The sequence below is a fragment of the Dreissena polymorpha genome, chromosome 4, assembly GCF_020536995.1.
Source record: "Dreissena polymorpha isolate Duluth1 chromosome 4, UMN_Dpol_1.0, whole genome shotgun sequence".
Lineage (NCBI taxonomy): Eukaryota > Metazoa > Mollusca > Bivalvia > Myida > Dreissenidae > Dreissena > Dreissena polymorpha.
Window position 1 is genome coordinate 43624502 of NC_068358.1, and position 19981 is coordinate 43644482.

At 38.0% G+C, this 19981-nt stretch overlaps 1 protein-coding gene across 1 annotated transcript in view; it reads left to right on the forward strand.

Annotated features, from left to right (window-relative positions):
• The window catches only part of LOC127878378 (CREB-binding protein-like), a 55990-nt gene that overhangs the window by 23071 nt on the left and 12938 nt on the right, over positions 1-19981 (forward strand). The window contains exons 8-17 of the mRNA XM_052424903.1: positions 6808-6925; positions 10224-10377; positions 11574-11707; positions 11827-12204; positions 12473-12700; positions 13648-13843; positions 13949-13977; positions 14227-14295; positions 17268-17438; positions 18122-18279. Coding sequence (XP_052280863.1) covers positions 6808-6925; positions 10224-10377; positions 11574-11707; positions 11827-12204; positions 12473-12700; positions 13648-13843; positions 13949-13977; positions 14227-14295; positions 17268-17438; positions 18122-18279 — 1635 coding nt within the window. The remainder of the gene's footprint in view (positions 1-6807; positions 6926-10223; positions 10378-11573; positions 11708-11826; positions 12205-12472; positions 12701-13647; positions 13844-13948; positions 13978-14226; positions 14296-17267; positions 17439-18121; positions 18280-19981) is intronic.

Here is a 19981-nt window from a genome sequence, read left to right on the forward strand (position 1 = left end):
AACTCAAGAGCGCTTGGGCCTAGGATCATGAAACTTCATAGGTACATTTATCATGACTCGCACATGACCCCTATTGATTTTGAGGTCACTAGGTCAAAGGTCCAGGTCACGGTGACCCGAAATAGTAAAATGGTTTCCGGATGATAACTCAAGAACGCTTAGGCCTAGGATCATGAAACTTGATAGGTAGATTGATCATGACTCGCAGATGACCCCTATTGATTTTCAGGTCACTAGATCAAAGGTCAAGGTCACAGTGACCCGAAATGGTGAAATGGTTTCCGGATGATAACTCAAGAACGCTTAGGCCTAGGATCATGAAACTTGATAGGTAGATTGATCATGACTCGCAGATGACCCCTATTGATTTTCAGGTCACTAGGTCAAAGGTCAATGTCACAGTGACCCGAAATAGTAAAATGGTTTCCGGATGATAACTCAAGAACGCTTAGGCCTAGGATCATGAAACTTGATAGGTAGATTGATCATGACTCGCAGATGACCCCTATTGATTTTCAGGTCACTAGGTCAAAGGTCAAGGTCACGATGACCCGAAATAGTAAAATGGTTTCCGGATGATAACTGAAGAACGCTTATTCCTAGGATCATGAAACTTGATAGGTAGATTGATCATGACTCGCGGATGACCCCTATTGATTTTCAGGTCACTAGGTCAAAGGTCAAGGTCACAGTGACAAAAAACATATTCACTCAATGGCTGTCACTACAACGGAGAGCCCATATGGGGGGCATGCATGTTTTACAAACAGCCCTTGTTTATTTTACGCTTTCAACATATCTTGCAGTAAAGTTACGTTAATTTTTTTAACTCAGCTGAGCACATAGTGCTCTTGGGTAGCTTAAGTTTACATCGTTTGTGAGTTATTCAAGTAATTCAGTTTTTGCATGTCTAGATCTATGGAGCTAAAAATATATTTAAAAAATAGAAATGTCAACATCTGTCTCTGAAACCAAAATGCTAATTTGTTAAATATTTGATGTGTACCATCCTGTGGTGATCCTCTACAAATTTTGGTCAAATCATGCCTCCTTCTGGCATAAACATTGGGGCCTTCCTTATGGTTACTTGATTTTCATATGTTCGTATGTAAACTTTGAAAAAAATATCTGAAACCATAAGGCTGAGAGGTTTGGTATTTGCTCAGTTACATCAAATTAGGATGATCCTTTTTAGCTCACCTGAGCACAACGTGCTCATGGTGAGCTATTGTGATCGCCTTTTGTCTGTTGTGCGACGTCAACATTTACCTTGTTAACACTCTAGAGGCCACATTTATTGTCCAATCTTCATGAAACTTACTCAGAATATGTGTCCCAATAATATCTTGGACGAGTTCGAAAATGGTTCCGGTTGATTGTAAAACATGGCCGCCAGGGGGCGTGGCAGTTTGCTATAGTAAAACCTTGTTAACACCTTAGAAGTCACATTTTTTTGTCCGATCTTCATGAAACTTTGTCAGAACATGTGTCCCAATAATATCTTGGACGAGTTCAAAAATGGTTGAGATCAGTTAAAAAACATGGCTGCAAGGGGGCGTGGCATTTTTCCTTAAATGGCTATTTACTACAAAACCTTGTTAACACTCTAGAAGTCACATTTATTATCCAATCTTTATGAAACTTGATCTGAACATTTGTTCTAACAATAGCTTGAGTGAGTTTGAAAATGGTTATGGTTTGTTGAAAAACATGGCTGCCAGGGGGGGGGGGGGGCAGTTGTCCTTATATGGCTTTAGTGAAAACTTGTTGACACTATATTAGCCACATTTATTGGCCAATCTTTATGAAACTTGGTCAGAACATTTGTCCCAATGAAATTTTGCCAGAGATTGAAGCTTTGTCATATGAGCTCAAAAACTAGGTCACAAGGTCAAATATAAAAAAAACTTGTTAAAAGTCACTTTTTGGGTCCAAAATAATCTTCATGAATCAGCTTGCATTTTTTTCAGAATAGTCTAGTTCCTTTGGCTTTCAGGTGAGCGCCTTAGGGCCTGATGGCCCTCGTGTTCAATTTTGTTCAAATAATAACCTTGGGGTAAAAACTTGCTGCACATAGGGGTCTCAAGATTTAAATAGGCTCTCTGAAATCACAAAAGTTAGAGGGTTAGTAAAGTGTGTGTAACATTGTATAGTTGTCCTATACCAAATGTGTTCAAATCATTCACATTTGTTCAAATTTACCCCACTGTTGAGGTAACCAAATATTTATATATTTATATAGGAGTCACTTTGTTGGTCTGTCCCGAAATCTTGTCCGGGCAATAACTATGTTGTTCATTGTGAGATTTTTAAATCATTCGGCACATTTGTTGACCATCATTGGACGGTGTGTCGCGCAAAAGAATTACGTCGATATCCCAAAGGTCAAGGTCACACTTTGAGTTCAAAGGTCAAAAAATGGCCATAAATGAGCTTGTCTGGGCACTATGTTGTTCATTGTGAGATTTAAAAATCATTTGGCACATTTGTTCACCATGCTAGGTTGGCGCTAAGGAAAAAAAATTAGTAGCCAAATTTCAGCACTACGATGATGACCGACATTATAACCTTATTTGCTCAATGAACGCCATAATCATTATCATGAATCTATAGGTATCAATAACGATTGTATTAAATTATCAATGAAGTCACATTTAAATAAATTATTTGTTATTAATTTCATGTTTTTTTTTATTTTTCATTTATATTTATTTTCATGCACTGGCATAAACAGTATACAATGTTAGAACTTTCAGATATGCCCCGGTCTTTGATTGGGTGGGTCTTGCGTAACTCCTTTTCGCCCCCCTCCCCCCCCCCCCCCCCCCCCCCCCCCCCCCCTTCTCCCAATAATTTTTGCCATAGTCTGGTGCTTCTTGATTCTTAAAAAATACATTTACTGCAATGTATTCTTGAATTGAAATAGTTTTCCATAGTTGCAAGATATAATTATGTCCCCCACTATAGTAGTTGTCCCCCACTATAGTAGTGCCAGTGGGGGACATATTGTTTTTGCCCTGTCTGTCTGTTGGTCTGTTTGCGCCAACTTTAACATTTTGCAATAACTTTTGCTACATTGAAGATAGCAACTTCATATTTGGCATTCATGTGTATCTCATGAAGCTGCACATTTTGAGTGGTGAAAGGTCAAGGTCATCCTTCAAGGTCAGAGGTCAAATATATGTGGCCAAAATCGCTCATTTTATGAATACTTTTGCAATATTGAAGATAGCAACTTGATATTTGGCATGGATGTGCATCTCATGGAGCTGCACATTTTGAGTGGTGAAAGGTCAAGGTCACGGTCATCCTTCAAGGTCAGAGGTCAAATATATGTGGCCGAAATCGCTTATTTTATGAATACTTTTGCAATATTGAAGATAGCAACTTGATATTTGGCATGCATGTGTATCTCATGGAGCTGCACATTTTGAGTGGTGAAAGGTCAAGGTCATCCTTCACAAGGTCAAGGTCATCCTACAAGGTCAAACGTCGTATAGGGGGACATTGTGTTTCACAAACACATCTTGTTTATTCAAACGTACCGGTAAATTTGTAAGTCTTTAATACTGCATGTACTGTGCGGCTAGACTATATTTAGTTACACATCGTCTGTTTTTAAAAATGCATGCTTTGCATGCGTAGAACTTGGCATTGCAGACGACAGCAATAATTTCGCGCTCTTTCTTATAACACGGGTTCTACATGGCATACCGGTATTAATGCATAGTGAATAGTTATTATCACGTGGCTGTATACAAACGGTGTAAATCAGTTCTACAAATAGACATGATAAAATATACATGCACTGGATTTAATTTGTTACCGCATCAAATTATTAACGGGTTTTGTTTTTCACAACTTACTCGCCGTAAGTAAATTTACACTGCTCACCAATTGCAATTAACTTCTCATAATTAATGATTGTTTACAGTACGGTAAATAGGTGTGATGATGATGCCCGAAACCGCCTTTAATGTTCTGCTTTATTTACCGGTTTTATATCACGTATTAATGCTACAACTGTTAATTAACCTGCGATAAACGCTTACTCTGTGACCGACGTCAATCAAAAATAATAATCGCTATATAACTCCGCCTCCATAAACATTCTCGTAACCGATTGGACGTTAAATATCACAGTTTGGCGACTGGAAAGTTACCCGAAAATTTCCCGTGATGCATCTGTCAGCATACATGACTGTGTTATGTGGCTTGAATATACGATAAGGGCATCCGGTTATCTCTTATCTCTTACCACCCGGAGCTTTTATGGCGATTACATGTGGAAATCGGTACAGAGTTCTCTTTAAAAGTAGGGAATATTATATACTTATGAGAAATATCAGGGTTTTTTGTAGGGGTGGCAAACCTAAGCAAATCCGTAACCGGTTCACCTGTCTTGATATTCGAGCGGTTAACCGGTTAACCGCCTGTCTTTGTACCACATAAATAAAAAAAACAACATCCGAAAAACGTATGAGTTTATAAACAATTTTTCATATGCTTGTCGGTGAACTGTGATATTTCTTTGTTGTAATATTAGCTTCACGTCATTCACACATAATTATTGTTCTACATCTCGATCAATAAAAGCTAGTGCAGTATTTGAATTGTGTTGTGTTTTATTAACACCCATTATCCTTTAAGAATTACATGCATTATCAGTTTGCTGATTAATAACAATTGTCAATTAGCGTAAATATATTTTGCACAGGCAAATCGTTAAAGTTTGCAATAGTTGTTAAAACAAAAGTGATCGGGTGTAATCAGTGTCCCGCTTTATTGATTTTTATCAAGAAATGGTAGACAAACAATGGCATATTTCACGGCACGTGTAAATTGTGACATATCATATCATGCAAAAAGATATTGTAATTGACTCGCTTTCTGAGCCAGTCATCTTTTTCGGAGTATTTACATAGCAGTCCAGTGATATCAGCTTTACTGGAGATGGCTCACGTCGAAATTCAGCGGTGTTTTAATCTCATGTGATTACTGAGCTTGGGTGTACCCCCCTGCAACGACAGTGTCGTTGGGCATAGTATGCATGTAGCTGATTTCTTGTCAGCAGCCCGTTTGAAAAATTTCCAGGCATTCGATGATAGAGGCATGATTATAGATTGTCGCTTTACTTTTTAAATGCGTGCTATCTGATCAAGCTTTACCGACTTTATACTGGATATTCACGTTGATGTTCTATTTATAAAAAAAAAAAGGACATATCGCAGTCAAATCTGCTAATTGACAAGCGTAATTGGTCAGTTTATAATTTAAATTTATCAATATTTGAATAATTGAAACACAATAGACTGTAAAGTGCCAAACAAACACACTGCAGAGTAGGTGCTCGTGTGCCTGCTCATGAGACCACTGCACCCCGCTGGTTTACAACTCTAATCGCTTTCGATCAACAGGGGGGCATCACGGGGTGGTAATTGCCGATAATTTGCTATCAGATTAGCGGATTAGCCAATACAGTGAAATGAAGTAAAAACAAAACTTACGATTTGAGCATTAATTTCGTTCAACAAAAAAAATGCGTTTTCTGCAAGAGTAACCGAATATTAATTTTGTAATCGGTTAACCTCCTTAAGAAACGGATAACCGGTTAACCGATTAACCGTTGCCATCCCTAGTTTTTTGCAATCGCCATTTTCATTCACATTTTAAACTTTAATCGCCAGCTGAAAGATTCAATCGCCTTTGGCGATTTTGGCGATCGGAAACGCTTACATAGCCATCATTGGACTATGTGTCATGCGAAAGAATTACGTTGATATTTCCAAGGTCACACTTTGAGTTCAAAGGTAAAAAAAGGCCATAAATGAGCTTGTCCGGGCCATAACTATGTTGTTCATTGTAAGATTTTCAAATCATTTGGCACATTTGTTCATCATCATTGGACAGTGTGTTGCGCGAAAGAATTACGTCAATATCTCCAAGGTAAAGGTCACACTGAGCTCAAAGGTCAAAAATTGCCATAATTGAGCTTGTCCGGGCCATAACTATGTCGTTCATTGTGAGATTTTATAATCATTTGTTCACCGTCATTGGACGGTGTATCAAATGAAAGAATTATGTTGATATCTCCAAGGTCAAGTTCACACTTTGAGTTCAAAGGTCAAAAAGGCCATAAATTATATTGGCATAATAATTCTTAAAGATCGCAAAAAATTAGATTCTCTTGTTTTGTGAAGACAGCATGCAAAATAGTCTGTGTCAATGTGGCACTTGGGGGTATACGTCACGTCTGTGACAAATCTCATGTCACATTTTAAAAGTTGTCCTCTGATAGTTTTTTCAAACATGTATCTTGTCTCAGGGGTCAAAAATCATCATGCCCTTGGGCTAAAATTATTTGTGTAGACTTATATGGTAATTAACAATCTTGTTTGTTCTAATACTGTCTTAAACCATATCAAATCTCTGCATATATGTACAGAATAAAAAACTTAGATAGAAACCACACAAACATTACAAAATCGGTACATAAATAGTTTTTTCCTACATGTATCAGGTGAGCGAACTTGTTCAAATACAACTTCTGTAAAAATATCGCTTAATATATGTTGTTAAATTACTGAAAAGTAACATAATAAGATTTTAAGCCCAGGACAAGTACTTTAATTTTCAGGATAAAGGACATGTAAGGGCACTAGTCTAACAAATAAGTTACTATTTTTGAATAAACAGGATATTTCCCAAATCATATTTTAAAACAAATGAAATTTTGTATTTCTGTTTTTCTTTTACAACACTTTCTTATATGACTGGCTCAGCTATAAAGTTGTTATTTTTCTTCAGGGTTCAAGCAATATTCCCCACTCCAGATCCAGCTGCATTAAAGGACAGAAGGATGAACAATCTTGTTGCATATGCAAGAAAAGTGGAAGGGGACATGTATGAAACAGCCAATAGTAGAGTATGTGTATTGAGCAAACTACTAATTAATTCAGCAAATATATTAAAGAAGTGTTTTTTGTGTTGAAATAAAAATAAAGCGGGAGGTTGTACAATTGTTTAAATAGCCAGTTAGGTAACAACTTTTAAGTTAACATGTGCAATTCATATGGTACCCTTTGGGTCCCCTATTGTATGTCTTAAAACTTGATTTAAAAAACTAAAAAAAAAAGAATTGGTATCTGAAATTCCCTGAGGTCAGAAGTTTTTTCTCTTTAGCTCACCTAACTACAATGTGCTCATGGTGAGCTTATATGATCGCCTGTGTCTGTTGTGCGTTGTGTGGCGTCAACATTTGCATTGTTTACACTCTAGGGGCCACATTTATTGTCCGGTCCTAATGAATTTGGTCAGATGATTTGTCCCAATATTATCTTGGACGAGTTTGAAAATGGTTCTGATTGGTTGAAAAACGTGGCAGCCAGGGGGGGGGGGGGGGGCATGGTTGAAAAACGTGGCAGTCAGGGTTGCGGGGCATTGTTCCTTATATGGCTATAGTAAAGCCTGGTTAACACTCTAGAGGCCACATTTATTGTCCGATCATCATGAAATTTGGTCAGATGATTTGTCCCAATTATATCATGGACAAGTTCGAAAATGGTTTCAGTTGCTTTAAAAACATGGACGCAAGGAGGTGGGGAATTTTTCCAATATGGCTATGTAATTATGGCTATAGTAAAACCTTGTTAACACTCTAGGGGCCAGATTCATTGTTTGGTCTTCGAGAAACATTGTCAGAATATTTGTCTCAATGATACCTTGGATACAGGGATTTCACTGGCCTAAAAAAGTTGTCGCCACTTTTTATGCCCCCCTTCGAAGAAGAGGGGGTATATTGCTTTGCTCATGTTGGTCGGTCTGTCGGTCCGTCCACCAGGTGGTTGTCAGACGATAACTCAAGAACGCTTGGGCCTAGGATCATGAAACTTCATAGGTACATTGATCATGACTCGCAGATGACCCCTATTGATTTTGAGGTCACTAGGTCAAAGGTCAAGGTCACTGTGACCCGAAATAGTAAAATGGTTTTTGAATGATAACTCAAGAACGCATACGCCTAGGATCATGAAACTTCATGGGTAGATTGATCATGACTTACAGATGACCCCTATTGATTTTGAGGTCACTAGGTCAAAGGTCAAGGTCACGGTGACCCGAAATAGTAAAATGGTTTCCGGATGATAACTCAAGAATGCATACGCCTAGGATCATGAAACTTCATGGGTAGATTGATCATAACTCGCAGATGACCCCTATTGATTTTGAGGTCACTAGGTCAAAGGTCAAGGTCACGGTGACCCGAAATAGTAAAATGGTTTTCGTATGATAACTCGAGAACACATACGCCTAGGATCATGAAACTTCATTGGTAGATTCATCATGACTTGCAGATGACCCCTATTGATTTTGAGGTCACAAGGTCAAAGGTCAAGGTCACGGTGACCCGAAATAGTAAAATGATTTTCGGATGATAACTCAAGAACGCTTTTGCCTGGGATCATGACACTTCATAGGTACATTGATCGTGACTCGCAGATGACCCCTATTGATTTTCAGGTCACTAGGTCAAAGGTCAAGGTCACAGTGACAAAAATCGTATTCACACAATGGCTGCCACTACAATGGACAGCCCATATGGGGGGCATGCATGTTTTACAAACAGCCCTTGTTTAAGATTGAGGCCAGTACAAAAAATTAAGAAATCAATTCCAAAAAAAGTGTAGATAAACCTTGTTTTGAAATAAAAGGAAACCGCATTTCCGCATTAAAAAATATGCTTAATTTTAAAGATAATCTTTAACAGGTTGTCACTCATCTGGAACCAAGGGGCAATTAGCAATAACTATTAATGACCCTGGGGCTTTTTTGTACACAATTTGATGACTAAATATGCTCCAGTAATTTGCAAGGCAAGAAATTAGCACAGACTGCCAGTTATGTAATTCGCGTCACGCAAAAAAATGTTGCCACTTTTGAAAATATGCTGCAAGTTGCGACAATGGCGATCGGCAGCGAACAGATGAGTTCTAAAAAAAATTTGGTTGGTTAAAAAACATGACCGCTAGGGGCGGGGCATTTTTCATTATATGGCTTTAGTAAAACCTTGTTTACACTTTAGAAATCACATCTATTGCCCAATTTTCATGAAACTTGGTCAGAACTGTTTTCTTATGATATCTTGGATTAGTGTGAAACTGTTTGTAGTGAGTTGAAAACATGGCGGCTAGGGGTTGGGGCATTTTAACCAGGTTTTCCAAAGGAAAAAACTGGTTATTAGATTGGCGAATGTCAGCGGGCAGAACAAGTTTGTCTGGGCCATAACTTTTTCGTTCATTGTCAGATTTTAAAATCATTTGGCACGTATGTTCATCATCATTAGATGGTGTGTCGCGTGAAAAAATTACGGCGATATCTCCAAGGTCAAGGTCACACTTTGGGTTCAAAGGTCAAAAATGGCCATAAATGAGCTTGTCCGGGCATTAACTATGTCATTCATTGTGAGATTTTAAAATCATTTGGCACATTTGTTCACCATCATGGGATGGGCTGTGGCATGAAAGAATTACGTCAACATCTCCAAGGTCAAGGTCGCCACAACTAAAAATATATTTATTTTAATTCAAAGGGGGCTAATTATAAATAATCAGTTCAGTTTGAGTTGTCTCCCTTTATCAGACTTTTTTCACATTGAAAACCTGGTTTTGTGACAATTTTTGTCCCTTGTTCATTTTATGGTACTAGTAAAACCTTTTTACCACTCTGAGTCACATTTATAGTCCAGTCTTTAATGAACTTGGTTAGAACATTGATATTTTGTATTGGTATCTTGGATTACTTCAATATTGAATTACATAGCACAATAACAGGAAACAACTTTTTCTGAACCCAAAAAGCCAACCGCTTTGATATTTGTTTTGTGACACTAGATTGCAGTCCAGTTCATAGATAATTCCAATCATGCCCCTGATGATCTTGACCCCCTTGTTAAAATTTAACGATAATCAGACATTCCAAAAAATCAGTATCAGCATCGAAGGTGAAACCCACATTAAAGCCACATTAAGCCATTATAAAATGGACTGTATCAGTCATTCCTGCTACTGACCGGTCAGAGAGTTTGTCAGGCATTTAAAAATGTTTGTTAAATAATTGCTATAACTTGCTTTTAACAGAGCTGTTTACTCAATGTATAATACAATACTTTCATGGAAACAAACTTACAATACCAAAATGAGTAAATGTTTTGACTGGTCAAACAGGAGGAATATTACCACTTTTTGGCGGAGAAGATCTACAAAATCCAGAAAGAGTTGGAGGAGAAGCGTATCCGTCGCCGTGAGGAACAACACAAGCAGCAGGGTGCAGGGACAGATGTGCCAGGAATGAGCCCAATCAGGCCTAATGCTCAAACCAGTCAGTTGGGCTTCTTATGCTCTCATTCTTTTAATTTGTTATGCCCCCCTTCGCAGAAGATGGGATATAATGTTTTGCATACGTCGGTCCGTCCATCCACCAGATGGTTTCCGGATGATAACTCAAGAGCGCTTAGGCCTAGGATCATGAAACTTCATAGGTACATTGATCATGACTGTCAGATTACCCCTAGTGATTTTCAGGTCAAAGGTCAAGGTCACAGTGACTCAAAGTAGTAAAATGGTTTCTGGATGATAACTCAAGAATGCTTACATCTAGAATCATGAAACTTCGTAGGTACATTGATTATGACTGGCAGATGACCCCTATTGATTTTCAGGTCACTAGATCAAAGGTCAAGGTCACAGTGACTCGAAACAGTAAAATGGTTTCCGGATGATAACTCAAGAATGCTTACGCCTAGGATCATGAAACTTTATAGGCACATTGATCATGACTGGCAGATGACCCCTATTGATTTTCAGGTCACTAGGTCAAAGGTCAAGGTCACAGTGACCCGAAATAGTAAAATGGTTTCCAGATGATTCCAGGTCAAAGGATGATTCCAGGTCAAAGGTCAAGGTCACAGTGACTAAAAACATATTCACACAATGGCTTCCACTACAACTGACAGCACATATGGGGGGCATGCATGTTTTACAAACAGCCCTTGTTAAGAATTGGGTTGTGAGTTTTGTTTGACATTTTTAAGAGAAAAATTGATTGTACTGTCTACTGATTTGATAATCTACAAAGGTTTGATTCTGGTTTCTTCCCTTCCTTAACATTGCAATATTATTGAAAAATGTTAGGATCTGATTGAAAATGAAGACTTTTTGTGAAATTTTAATGTGGATTAAGCTATTTTCTTTACCTTAAAGGTCTGAAAATCACATTTAACAAAAAAATAAATTAGTAAGCACTTTTAACTTGATATGATATTTGAGGTTGCCATGGCAAAATTGATATGGTGTCCGTCTAGCTGCCAGGAGGTCACGGTTTGGATCCCCACTGTGGGAGCATTCTTTAGATCTCCGACAAAGAAACCAAGTACTGGTTCTAGTCCCAGGAAACGGGCTAAAGAATGTTTCAGATAAGCCTTGGGCTTTCCATGCAATCAAGCCAAGAAAGGTTTAACTTTTTATGATAATATAGTAAACAGGGTGTCAATTGTTTATGTACTTAAAATGTTTTAGATGGTCCAATGTCTAACCCTATGTCCAACTTGCCTGGTGACCTGTTTGGAAACCAGACCAGCATAGCAACCCCTGGTATGGGCCCCAGAATGCCTGCCATGCAGCCGGGACCCAGTCGAACCACACCTCCACTTGTAAGTATTCGAATTAATTTGCACTGATTAATGTTATTTCCATCATCTTTCTACTCTTCATATATTTATCCTGATGAATTAATTGAAACAAATCACGTGATTGTTCTTGTTGCTTCCAGATGAACCTACCATCGAACCCACCACAAATGAACCCTGGTCTTAACACTCAGCAGTTTGAACCCATGGGTGCACGCATGCCAGGCCAGATGATGAACCACACTCAACAACCACAGACACAGCAGCAAATGCAGCACCTTCAGCATCAGCTAGGCCAACAGGCACAGAATCCCAACATGCTCGCCAACAAGATGCGGCAAGTCACACCAGGGATGATGCCTGGAGCACAGATGGGCGCCATGCAGTCTGCCTCACCCCAGGGACTCCCCGCTAGTAACAGCCTGGCAACTATGGCTAATAGGTCGTCAGTGGATACTCTAGTGTCGACAATGCCGTCAGCTTACACTGCTACATCTTCATTACCAAACAATATCAACATGGTAAGATCATAAAAATTTATCAAATCATTTTCTTTCATAAGATTGACACTCTTAGATGATGAGACGTGTTATGAAATCATAGCAAATGCTTTGAATGGGTTTTGGGAAAGTCGTTTTAAGAAGTCTAATTTCTGTTAACAGCTTTTGTAAGGATCTGCTTTTAAATGCATGGATCATTCCTTTGTTAACATATACCAAGTGGCTTAATATATGAACAAATATGCATAACAGCGGAAAGTCAGGATTTTTTTTAATGTGAACTTCACAGGATGGCATGTCTTCTCTGACTGGTGGCCAGGACAAGAAGATGGTGAAGCTGGAAGGCACATTAGATGTGAACACTCAACCCCAGAGCCTGTCTGAGGTACTGTCCTCGCCCCTCCCCTCCTCTGAGCAGGGCCATACGATCTCCACGCCGTTCCCTGCCTCCAATTCCCTCAACAGCACCATCCCCATGGACATCAAGACAGAAATCAAGACAGAGATTAAGACTGAGGTATGATATGTTTTGAGTTCTTGCAAGAGTATTTTACTTATTGCTGTTTTGTTTCTGTAAAATTTTAAGGCTAAGGAAATCCAACAGAGGTGTCTTATGGGCTGACTGCCATTTACCAAAGTTATTGTAAAAATTGCTACCCTTATTGTTTGAACCTGCGAAAGTGTAACCAAGTTAAGATAGGCAGGTTGAAAATTGTTTGTGGAAAACATCAAAATTGTTCTATAAAAGGAGATTTTCTTGTTGGCTTATATATGACTCAAAATATGTCTGATTCTCTACACACGGGTGTTGTTTTATTTGGATTACAATTTGTCCATAAAATGGTAAAAGGTTGCCGTGGCATAGTGGATATGGTGTCTGCCTAGCGACCCGGAGGTCATGGGTTCGAATTCAACTGTGGGAATGTCTTTAGATCTCTCCCAAAGACACCAAATACTGGTTGTTAGTCCAAGGGTACTTGAGGGCGTTTAAATGAGCCATAGCAGGGGTGTGATTTTTCCGGGGATCTGCAGATTTCCATAGAGCTTCATAGGGAAACTAAACGTTGCATTTAATTTCGGAATTTTTTTTGACAGCAGCGGGCAATTGTAGTTTTTCCTTATTTTGAAATTGCTGTTTTCCGGTACTTTATAAGAAGCAAAAAAAATCACGGTACAGAGCATATTAATTACTTATATGTTGCGATTTTAAAGACTATTTTATACCCAAGTTGTAGATGTGGTTAGTTTGTTGCACAAGTACTTAAAATTAAAGGTATAAATAATTATATAAGGTATTCCTTTTGCCTATTGTGTAATTTTTGTCTGAATGTGTTGGTATAAAAGATCAAGTCAGTATATGTTTTCAATATTTGTATTGATAAGGTTTGTATGTATAATATGCATGTAATGTGTTGATATCACCCAGAGGCTGTCAGCTAACAGAAGGTGTGTGTATGTTTGCAGGTGAAGCAAGAGCCTGGTATGCGGTCAGTGAAAGAGGAGCTGACCAGTCTGGACACTGGTGGGGTGTCCACACCCAAGACGGAGCCCCTGGACTCTGGTGAGGACATGAAGTCCAGCCCCATGGACACCAGCCAGCCCTCAGGCACCACCCCAGTACCCTCACCTGCACAGCTCAAACCTCCTAGGTCAAAGAAAAGTGAGTCATTTTCTTTTTATGACAATTGTGAATCACTGTGAACACTTCGGAAGTCCCACTTTTTGCCCTTTCAGAATTACACTTAATCAAAACATTTGTTCTAAGGATATCTATCTGAGCTGGGCTGGAAAATGGTTCTAGGTAAAAAGCAATTTCAAAAGACAAATTTTTACATGATTCATTTACTGCAAAAAAACATGAGGATAATCCATCCATTATTAAAAAAATTAAGATACCGCAAAGTGCGGTACATTTTTCAACTGTTATATTATGCTGGATCTTTCTGAAAATTGTGAACAATACATAGAAACACTCAATTTCGTGTACTTTCAGTTTTCAAGCCAGACGAGTTGCCGCCAGGCATTGATGCCAACTCTTGAAAGTTGTATCGACAAGACCCAGAATCTCTGCCTTTCAGGCAGCCGGTGGATCCTGTGGCTCTCCAGATACCAGTGAGTTTCACATTGTATTTGTAGGTGGCTATTTTGCAGACTTGGTATGGGATTGCTTTTGGCACCAGTAAGGGAAGGTCATTCTTTCGGAAATTTGAAAAAAAATGGCTTAATACCTTGAATTTTGATGGAAATATGTTGCTTTAGTTAAGTTCGTATTACACTTAGATGTAGATCAAAGTTTTCTCTGTGTTAATTTATTTAGAGTTTTTTGTTTTGTTTAATAATTTCTAGTTCCCAAAATGTTGTATTTAAACATGAGGCCAGGTTATTGTCAGTTAATTTTGTCAGAATAAGTTTTACATTTCTGCAGTTTTTCTTTGCAGATAAAATAACAGGTCAAAGCAAACAAAAAAAAGAAGAAAGTGTTATATGTTTACTTTGCCTTCTTATTTAAAGCATTAGCTTTAAGATCATTTTGATAAGCTCTTAGTAGTCTCTTGGCTATGATGTCAGTTCTGTAAGATATAAATAACAGTTGGGCAATGTTTATAATATTTAAAGGAAAATGTTATATGATATTATTTTGTTTAGCTCTCCTGAGCACAACATGCTCTATGGTGAACATTTGTAATCACCTTTTGTCCTTCGTCCGTCAGTCGTTTTCAATATTTGCTTTGTTATAACTTCACAGGCCACATTTATTTCCCGGTCTTCATGAAACTTGGTCATAAGATTTGTCCCAATAATATCTTGTATGAATTTGAAAAATGTTCTGGCTGTTTTAAAAACCTGGCCGCCAGGGGGCTGGGTATTTGTCCCTATATGGCTATAGTAAAACCTTGTTAACACTCTAGAGGCCACATTTATTAACCAATCAGAAATTTGCCCCAATGAAATCTTGGAGGAATTTGAAAATGGTCTAGGGTTGTTAAAAAACGTAGCTGCCAGTTAGTGAGGTATTTTTTTATGTCCCCCACTACACTGCAACGCCGATATATCGCGGTTGGTGGGGTCCAAAGATCGCGAGCGCGATATATCCGGCGCGCGATTTAACTCAAGAAATGTCTAACTCAATTGTATTGCGGTTAACTTGTCAAATTTCCCCAATGTTTTCATTTTATATACAGCGCTGCTACATATTTGTTTTGTAATAATTGCAAACCATTTATACAATAAACGTTTTCATTACTACATAAGTATCTGTGTATTTATCATAAAAACCAAAATGTAAATTATGTTTTTTATTTTCATGTACAATCCCTCGCGAATCAGCTAAAATGAAAAATTCTTGCCGTAAAAAACGTACAAAATACATTGTGCATAGATTCGAATTTACCTTAGCGTAACGGTAACGATACCGTGTGTTTGAATTATATTTTATTAATAGGAAATGTTATGCCACATAATTCGCGAGATACCGCGGTACTTTTGTTGAAATTTACAACGAAACTTTTAACGGAAATTAAATTATCGCAATGTTGTTCCGGCTACGAAATTTTTTTTTACAAATAAATACACCCACGCCAATTTTCGCGCGCTTTTTATCAGGACAAAGAAATTCATGACCAGTACCGAAATTTAAAGATCTATATACCAGTAAACTGCCATTATTACCTTTGCAATGACACTAATTGGATATTTCCTAAGTGTTAAAAACAACCCCAGCCTTGTGTAAACAACATTGTCACTAATCGACTGTTTTTCACGCTTCACTGCGTGCCATAGTAAGCCGCGAAATATGGGGTGTTGATACTAGCTAGAACCGGTTTTTTGCTTAAGTTAGCGAATTCTCAGATTTAAACATGTCATTTAGTGATCATGCTCGTCGGATTTTTGGGAGCCATAGCCAAAGCGCGATATATTGGACAGCGTGATATAACGGTCCGCGATATATCGGCGTTGCAGTGTATTATAGTAGTGGGGGACATATTGTTTTTGCCCTGTCTGTTGGTCTGTCTGTCTGTTGGTCTGTCTGCGCCAACTTTAACATATGGCAATAACTTTTGCTATATTGAAGATAGCAACTTCATATTTGGCATGCATGTGTATCTCATGAAGCTGCACATTTTGAGTGGTGAAAGGTCAAGGTCATCCTTCAAGGTCAAAGGTCAAATATATATGGCCAAAATCGCTCATTTTATGAATACTTTTGCAATATTGAAGATAGCAACTTGATATTTGGCATGCATGTGTATCTCATGGAGCTGCACATTTTGAGTGGTGAAAGGTCAAGGTCATCCTTCAAGGTCAGAGGTCAAATATATGTAGCCCAAATTGCTTATTTTATAAATACTTTTGCAATATTGAAGATAGCAACTTGATATTTGGCATGCATGTGCATCTCATGGAGCTGCACATTTTGAGTAGTGAAAGGTCAAGGTCAGGGTCATCCTTCACAAGGTCAGGGTCATCCTTCAAAGTCAAACGTCATATAGGGGGACATTGTGTTTCACAAACGCATCTTGTTCTTATATGGTTATATTAAAAGCTTAAACTCTAAAAGTCACATGTATAGTCCAACCTTCTTTAAACTTGGTCAGAACATTTGTTCTAATGATATGTTGGATGAGTTCCAAGTCTGTTGAACATCACGGCTGCCAGGGGGCGGGGTATTTATCCTTATTTGGCTATAGTTAGAAGAAATTTAAGCAACACTATAATTTTATATATATTTAAAAATACAGTTAAACATGCACTTATAACCTAATGTAATTTGAAATTTATAATCATATTAATAATGTTTCCTTTTTTGCAATGTTATGGTTTATTGGGCTTTTTTTTGCCAATCCAAAAACCAGGTGATGTACAAATTATGAAGCAACAATAATCACTTTTGGCTTTCAAAGGACAATTAGTTGATTAGTTTTAATGAATTGCTTGGTGCATTACGGTTAATTGTTAACTAAGGTTTGCTCATTTCGATAATGGTTTTGTATTGCAGCATGTTTCAATGATGATAAAATTGTTTGTACAATATTGCTTGACGCCATTATAACCTTCCAAATGTTTGTTGTTGTTTTTTTATCCAGGATTACTATGAAATTGTACGAAAGCCAATGGATCTGTCAACTATAAAGCGTAAACTGGACACTGGTCAGTACAAGGAACCCTGGGAGTATGTGGACGATGTGTGGCTCATGTTCGACAATGCCTGGGTCTACAATAAGAAGTCCTCACGAGTCTACAAATACTGTACTAAGGTGTGTAATGTGAATAAAAATGGATATGATTTAAGTCTTTGTGGAAGCTTTATTGGAAAGACTGTTGAGACCCAAGTGTATACAGTGGTCAGTGGATTATTTTACATGGTGCTGCTTATTGTGATGTACAATATTATTTCCTGGCACGTACAATATTATTTCCTGGCACTATCGTTTCAGAGGAGCTTTAACATCACCATCACTTATGTAATAACAAATCAGATTTAGGATATTTTTAGCTCGGCTTTTTCGGAGAAAACCCGAGGTATTGTGAAAGCCAGCTCGTTGTGTTGTTTGACGTCCGCTGTCCGCATCGTGCTAAAACCTTAACATTTTGTAAAGGTTTTGAACATTGGCTCTAAAATCAAATTGCTTCCACCTACAACTTTGAAACTTCATATGTAGATGCACCTTGATGAGCTCTACACGCCACACCCATTTTGGGGTCACTAGGTCAAAGGTCAAAGTCACTGTGACCTTTAAAAAAAAAATTCTGACAAGCTTTAATTTATTCATAACTGCACCCGTAGCCGAGCGTGGCACCCGTTATGCGGTGCTCTTGTTTAACTTGCCATGTTTTGCTCTGTTAATTTATGATTTGCTAAATTATAACTCTTTTAGCATTCCGTTACCATGGATACAAGTCCAGATTGTTTCATGTAAATGTTGGTTCGTTTTTTCAGTTATCTGAGGTTTTTGAGCAAGAAATCAACAGTGTGATGCAATCCCTGGGCTACTGTTGTGGCATCAAGCAGTCCTTCAGTCCGCAGGTGCTCTGTTGCTATGGCAAGCAGCTGTGTACGATTCCTAGAGAGGCTGTGTACTTCTCCTACCAAAATAAGTAAGAACCTGGGTACCAGCAAGATTCCTTATGTCATTTTTTTAGTTCGACGTTTTCAGAGAAAACCAGAGGTATTGTCTTAGCCAGCTCGTCGTCTGACGTCCGCGTCGTGCTAAAACCTTAACATTGGCTCTAAAATCAAAGTGCTTCCACCTACAACTTTGAAACTTCATATGTAGATGCACCTTGATGAGTTCTACACACAAAACCTCTTTTGGGGTCACTAGGTCAAAGGTCAAGGTCATTGTGACCTCTAAAACAAAAAACAAAAAAAATTCTGTCACGCTTTCATTTATTCAAAATTGCACCCGTAGCGGAGCGTGGCACCCACTATGCGGTGCTCTTGTTGCTATGTGGATTATTAATAGTATGGTCAGGGTTGTCATTATGATTGTAAACAAGGATTATTTTGAAAAAGTAACCAATTCGGCCGAGGGTCAAGGCCCTTGTAGGGAGATCAGGGGGGCAAAGCCCCCCCGACCGAAAACGAATTCTAGACATTTTAGGGACAAAATACTGCTATTCTCAGAGCATAAAAAGTTAAAATAAGGTCTAAAAAGAATAGAAAATTTTAAGATTTTCACATTTTTATTATACTGTACAATGTAAAAACATATTATATTGATAGATCTTTGCATGTTCCAATTCTATCCATTACCCGATAATCCAGTATTATTACGATTTCTTTTTTTTCAAAACCAAATTACGGCCAATATTGACGATGAATGTCGTCCGCCATTTAACGCACTTGCATATACAAATTGAATTGTGGGATTGGGGAATTTCCATTGAACATGCGTGAATCACGTGACGCGATTTGAGAGCATTGAGAACCATTTATATTTAGTAATTACGACAAATCAACGACTCAATCTAAACTGTTACTTGTACCTCCTTTCAGAAAAGCTTGCGAAAGTTAAAGTTAATTTCTGAGAATAAAAACGTGTCTTTCTTTAAATTTTACCGAGTACTTTTCATTCCGGATCGTGATATAACTTGTCAGGTCATTCGTGCATGTAGACCTATATGTATGCATAGTTTGGCAATCTCAAAACACTTTATTAACCTACTTATTACATTATGTGTTATGACCATTTGTATAACAAAATGCATTATTTAATTGAAGTATTTTCAAATGCGTATAATTAAATGTGTTATCCGAAATCATTTACAGATTTCATTATTCACGGAAAATTAAGAAAATTCCAGCAACAGAGACACATTTCTCGTGTTTTCATGTACTAATGAAAATCATGCCAAAATTAGACTTCATGTATAACATCACGTCATTCTTCCTCGGGGAAAGCGTGGACTTTTAAATTTAGATGCTGAATAACAACTTTGTAGAGCAGAGGTCGCTTATATCTTTTATTTTGGTAGAAAATCGAAGAGCTTGTTTTAATATGTGGAAACCTTTTCTCTAAAGTCTCTACAGTGCTACATTCGTTGAGATACGGTCAGTAATAATCTGTGAAATGTACAGCTATTTGATACAGTTTCACGTGGGGTCGGCGTGTATTCGGGTGCCTGAGCACTGATTGGTTGACGTGCTTACCAAGAAGAATTTGATTGACAGCTGGAAAAATCAATATTGGCCACTCCTGAGAAATTCATTGAAAACAGTACCTCTTAGGCGGAGTTAATGGACTGACTGAAAGACCAGGCGTCTCTCTACTATACTATGGTTATTCCTCGTCATTTT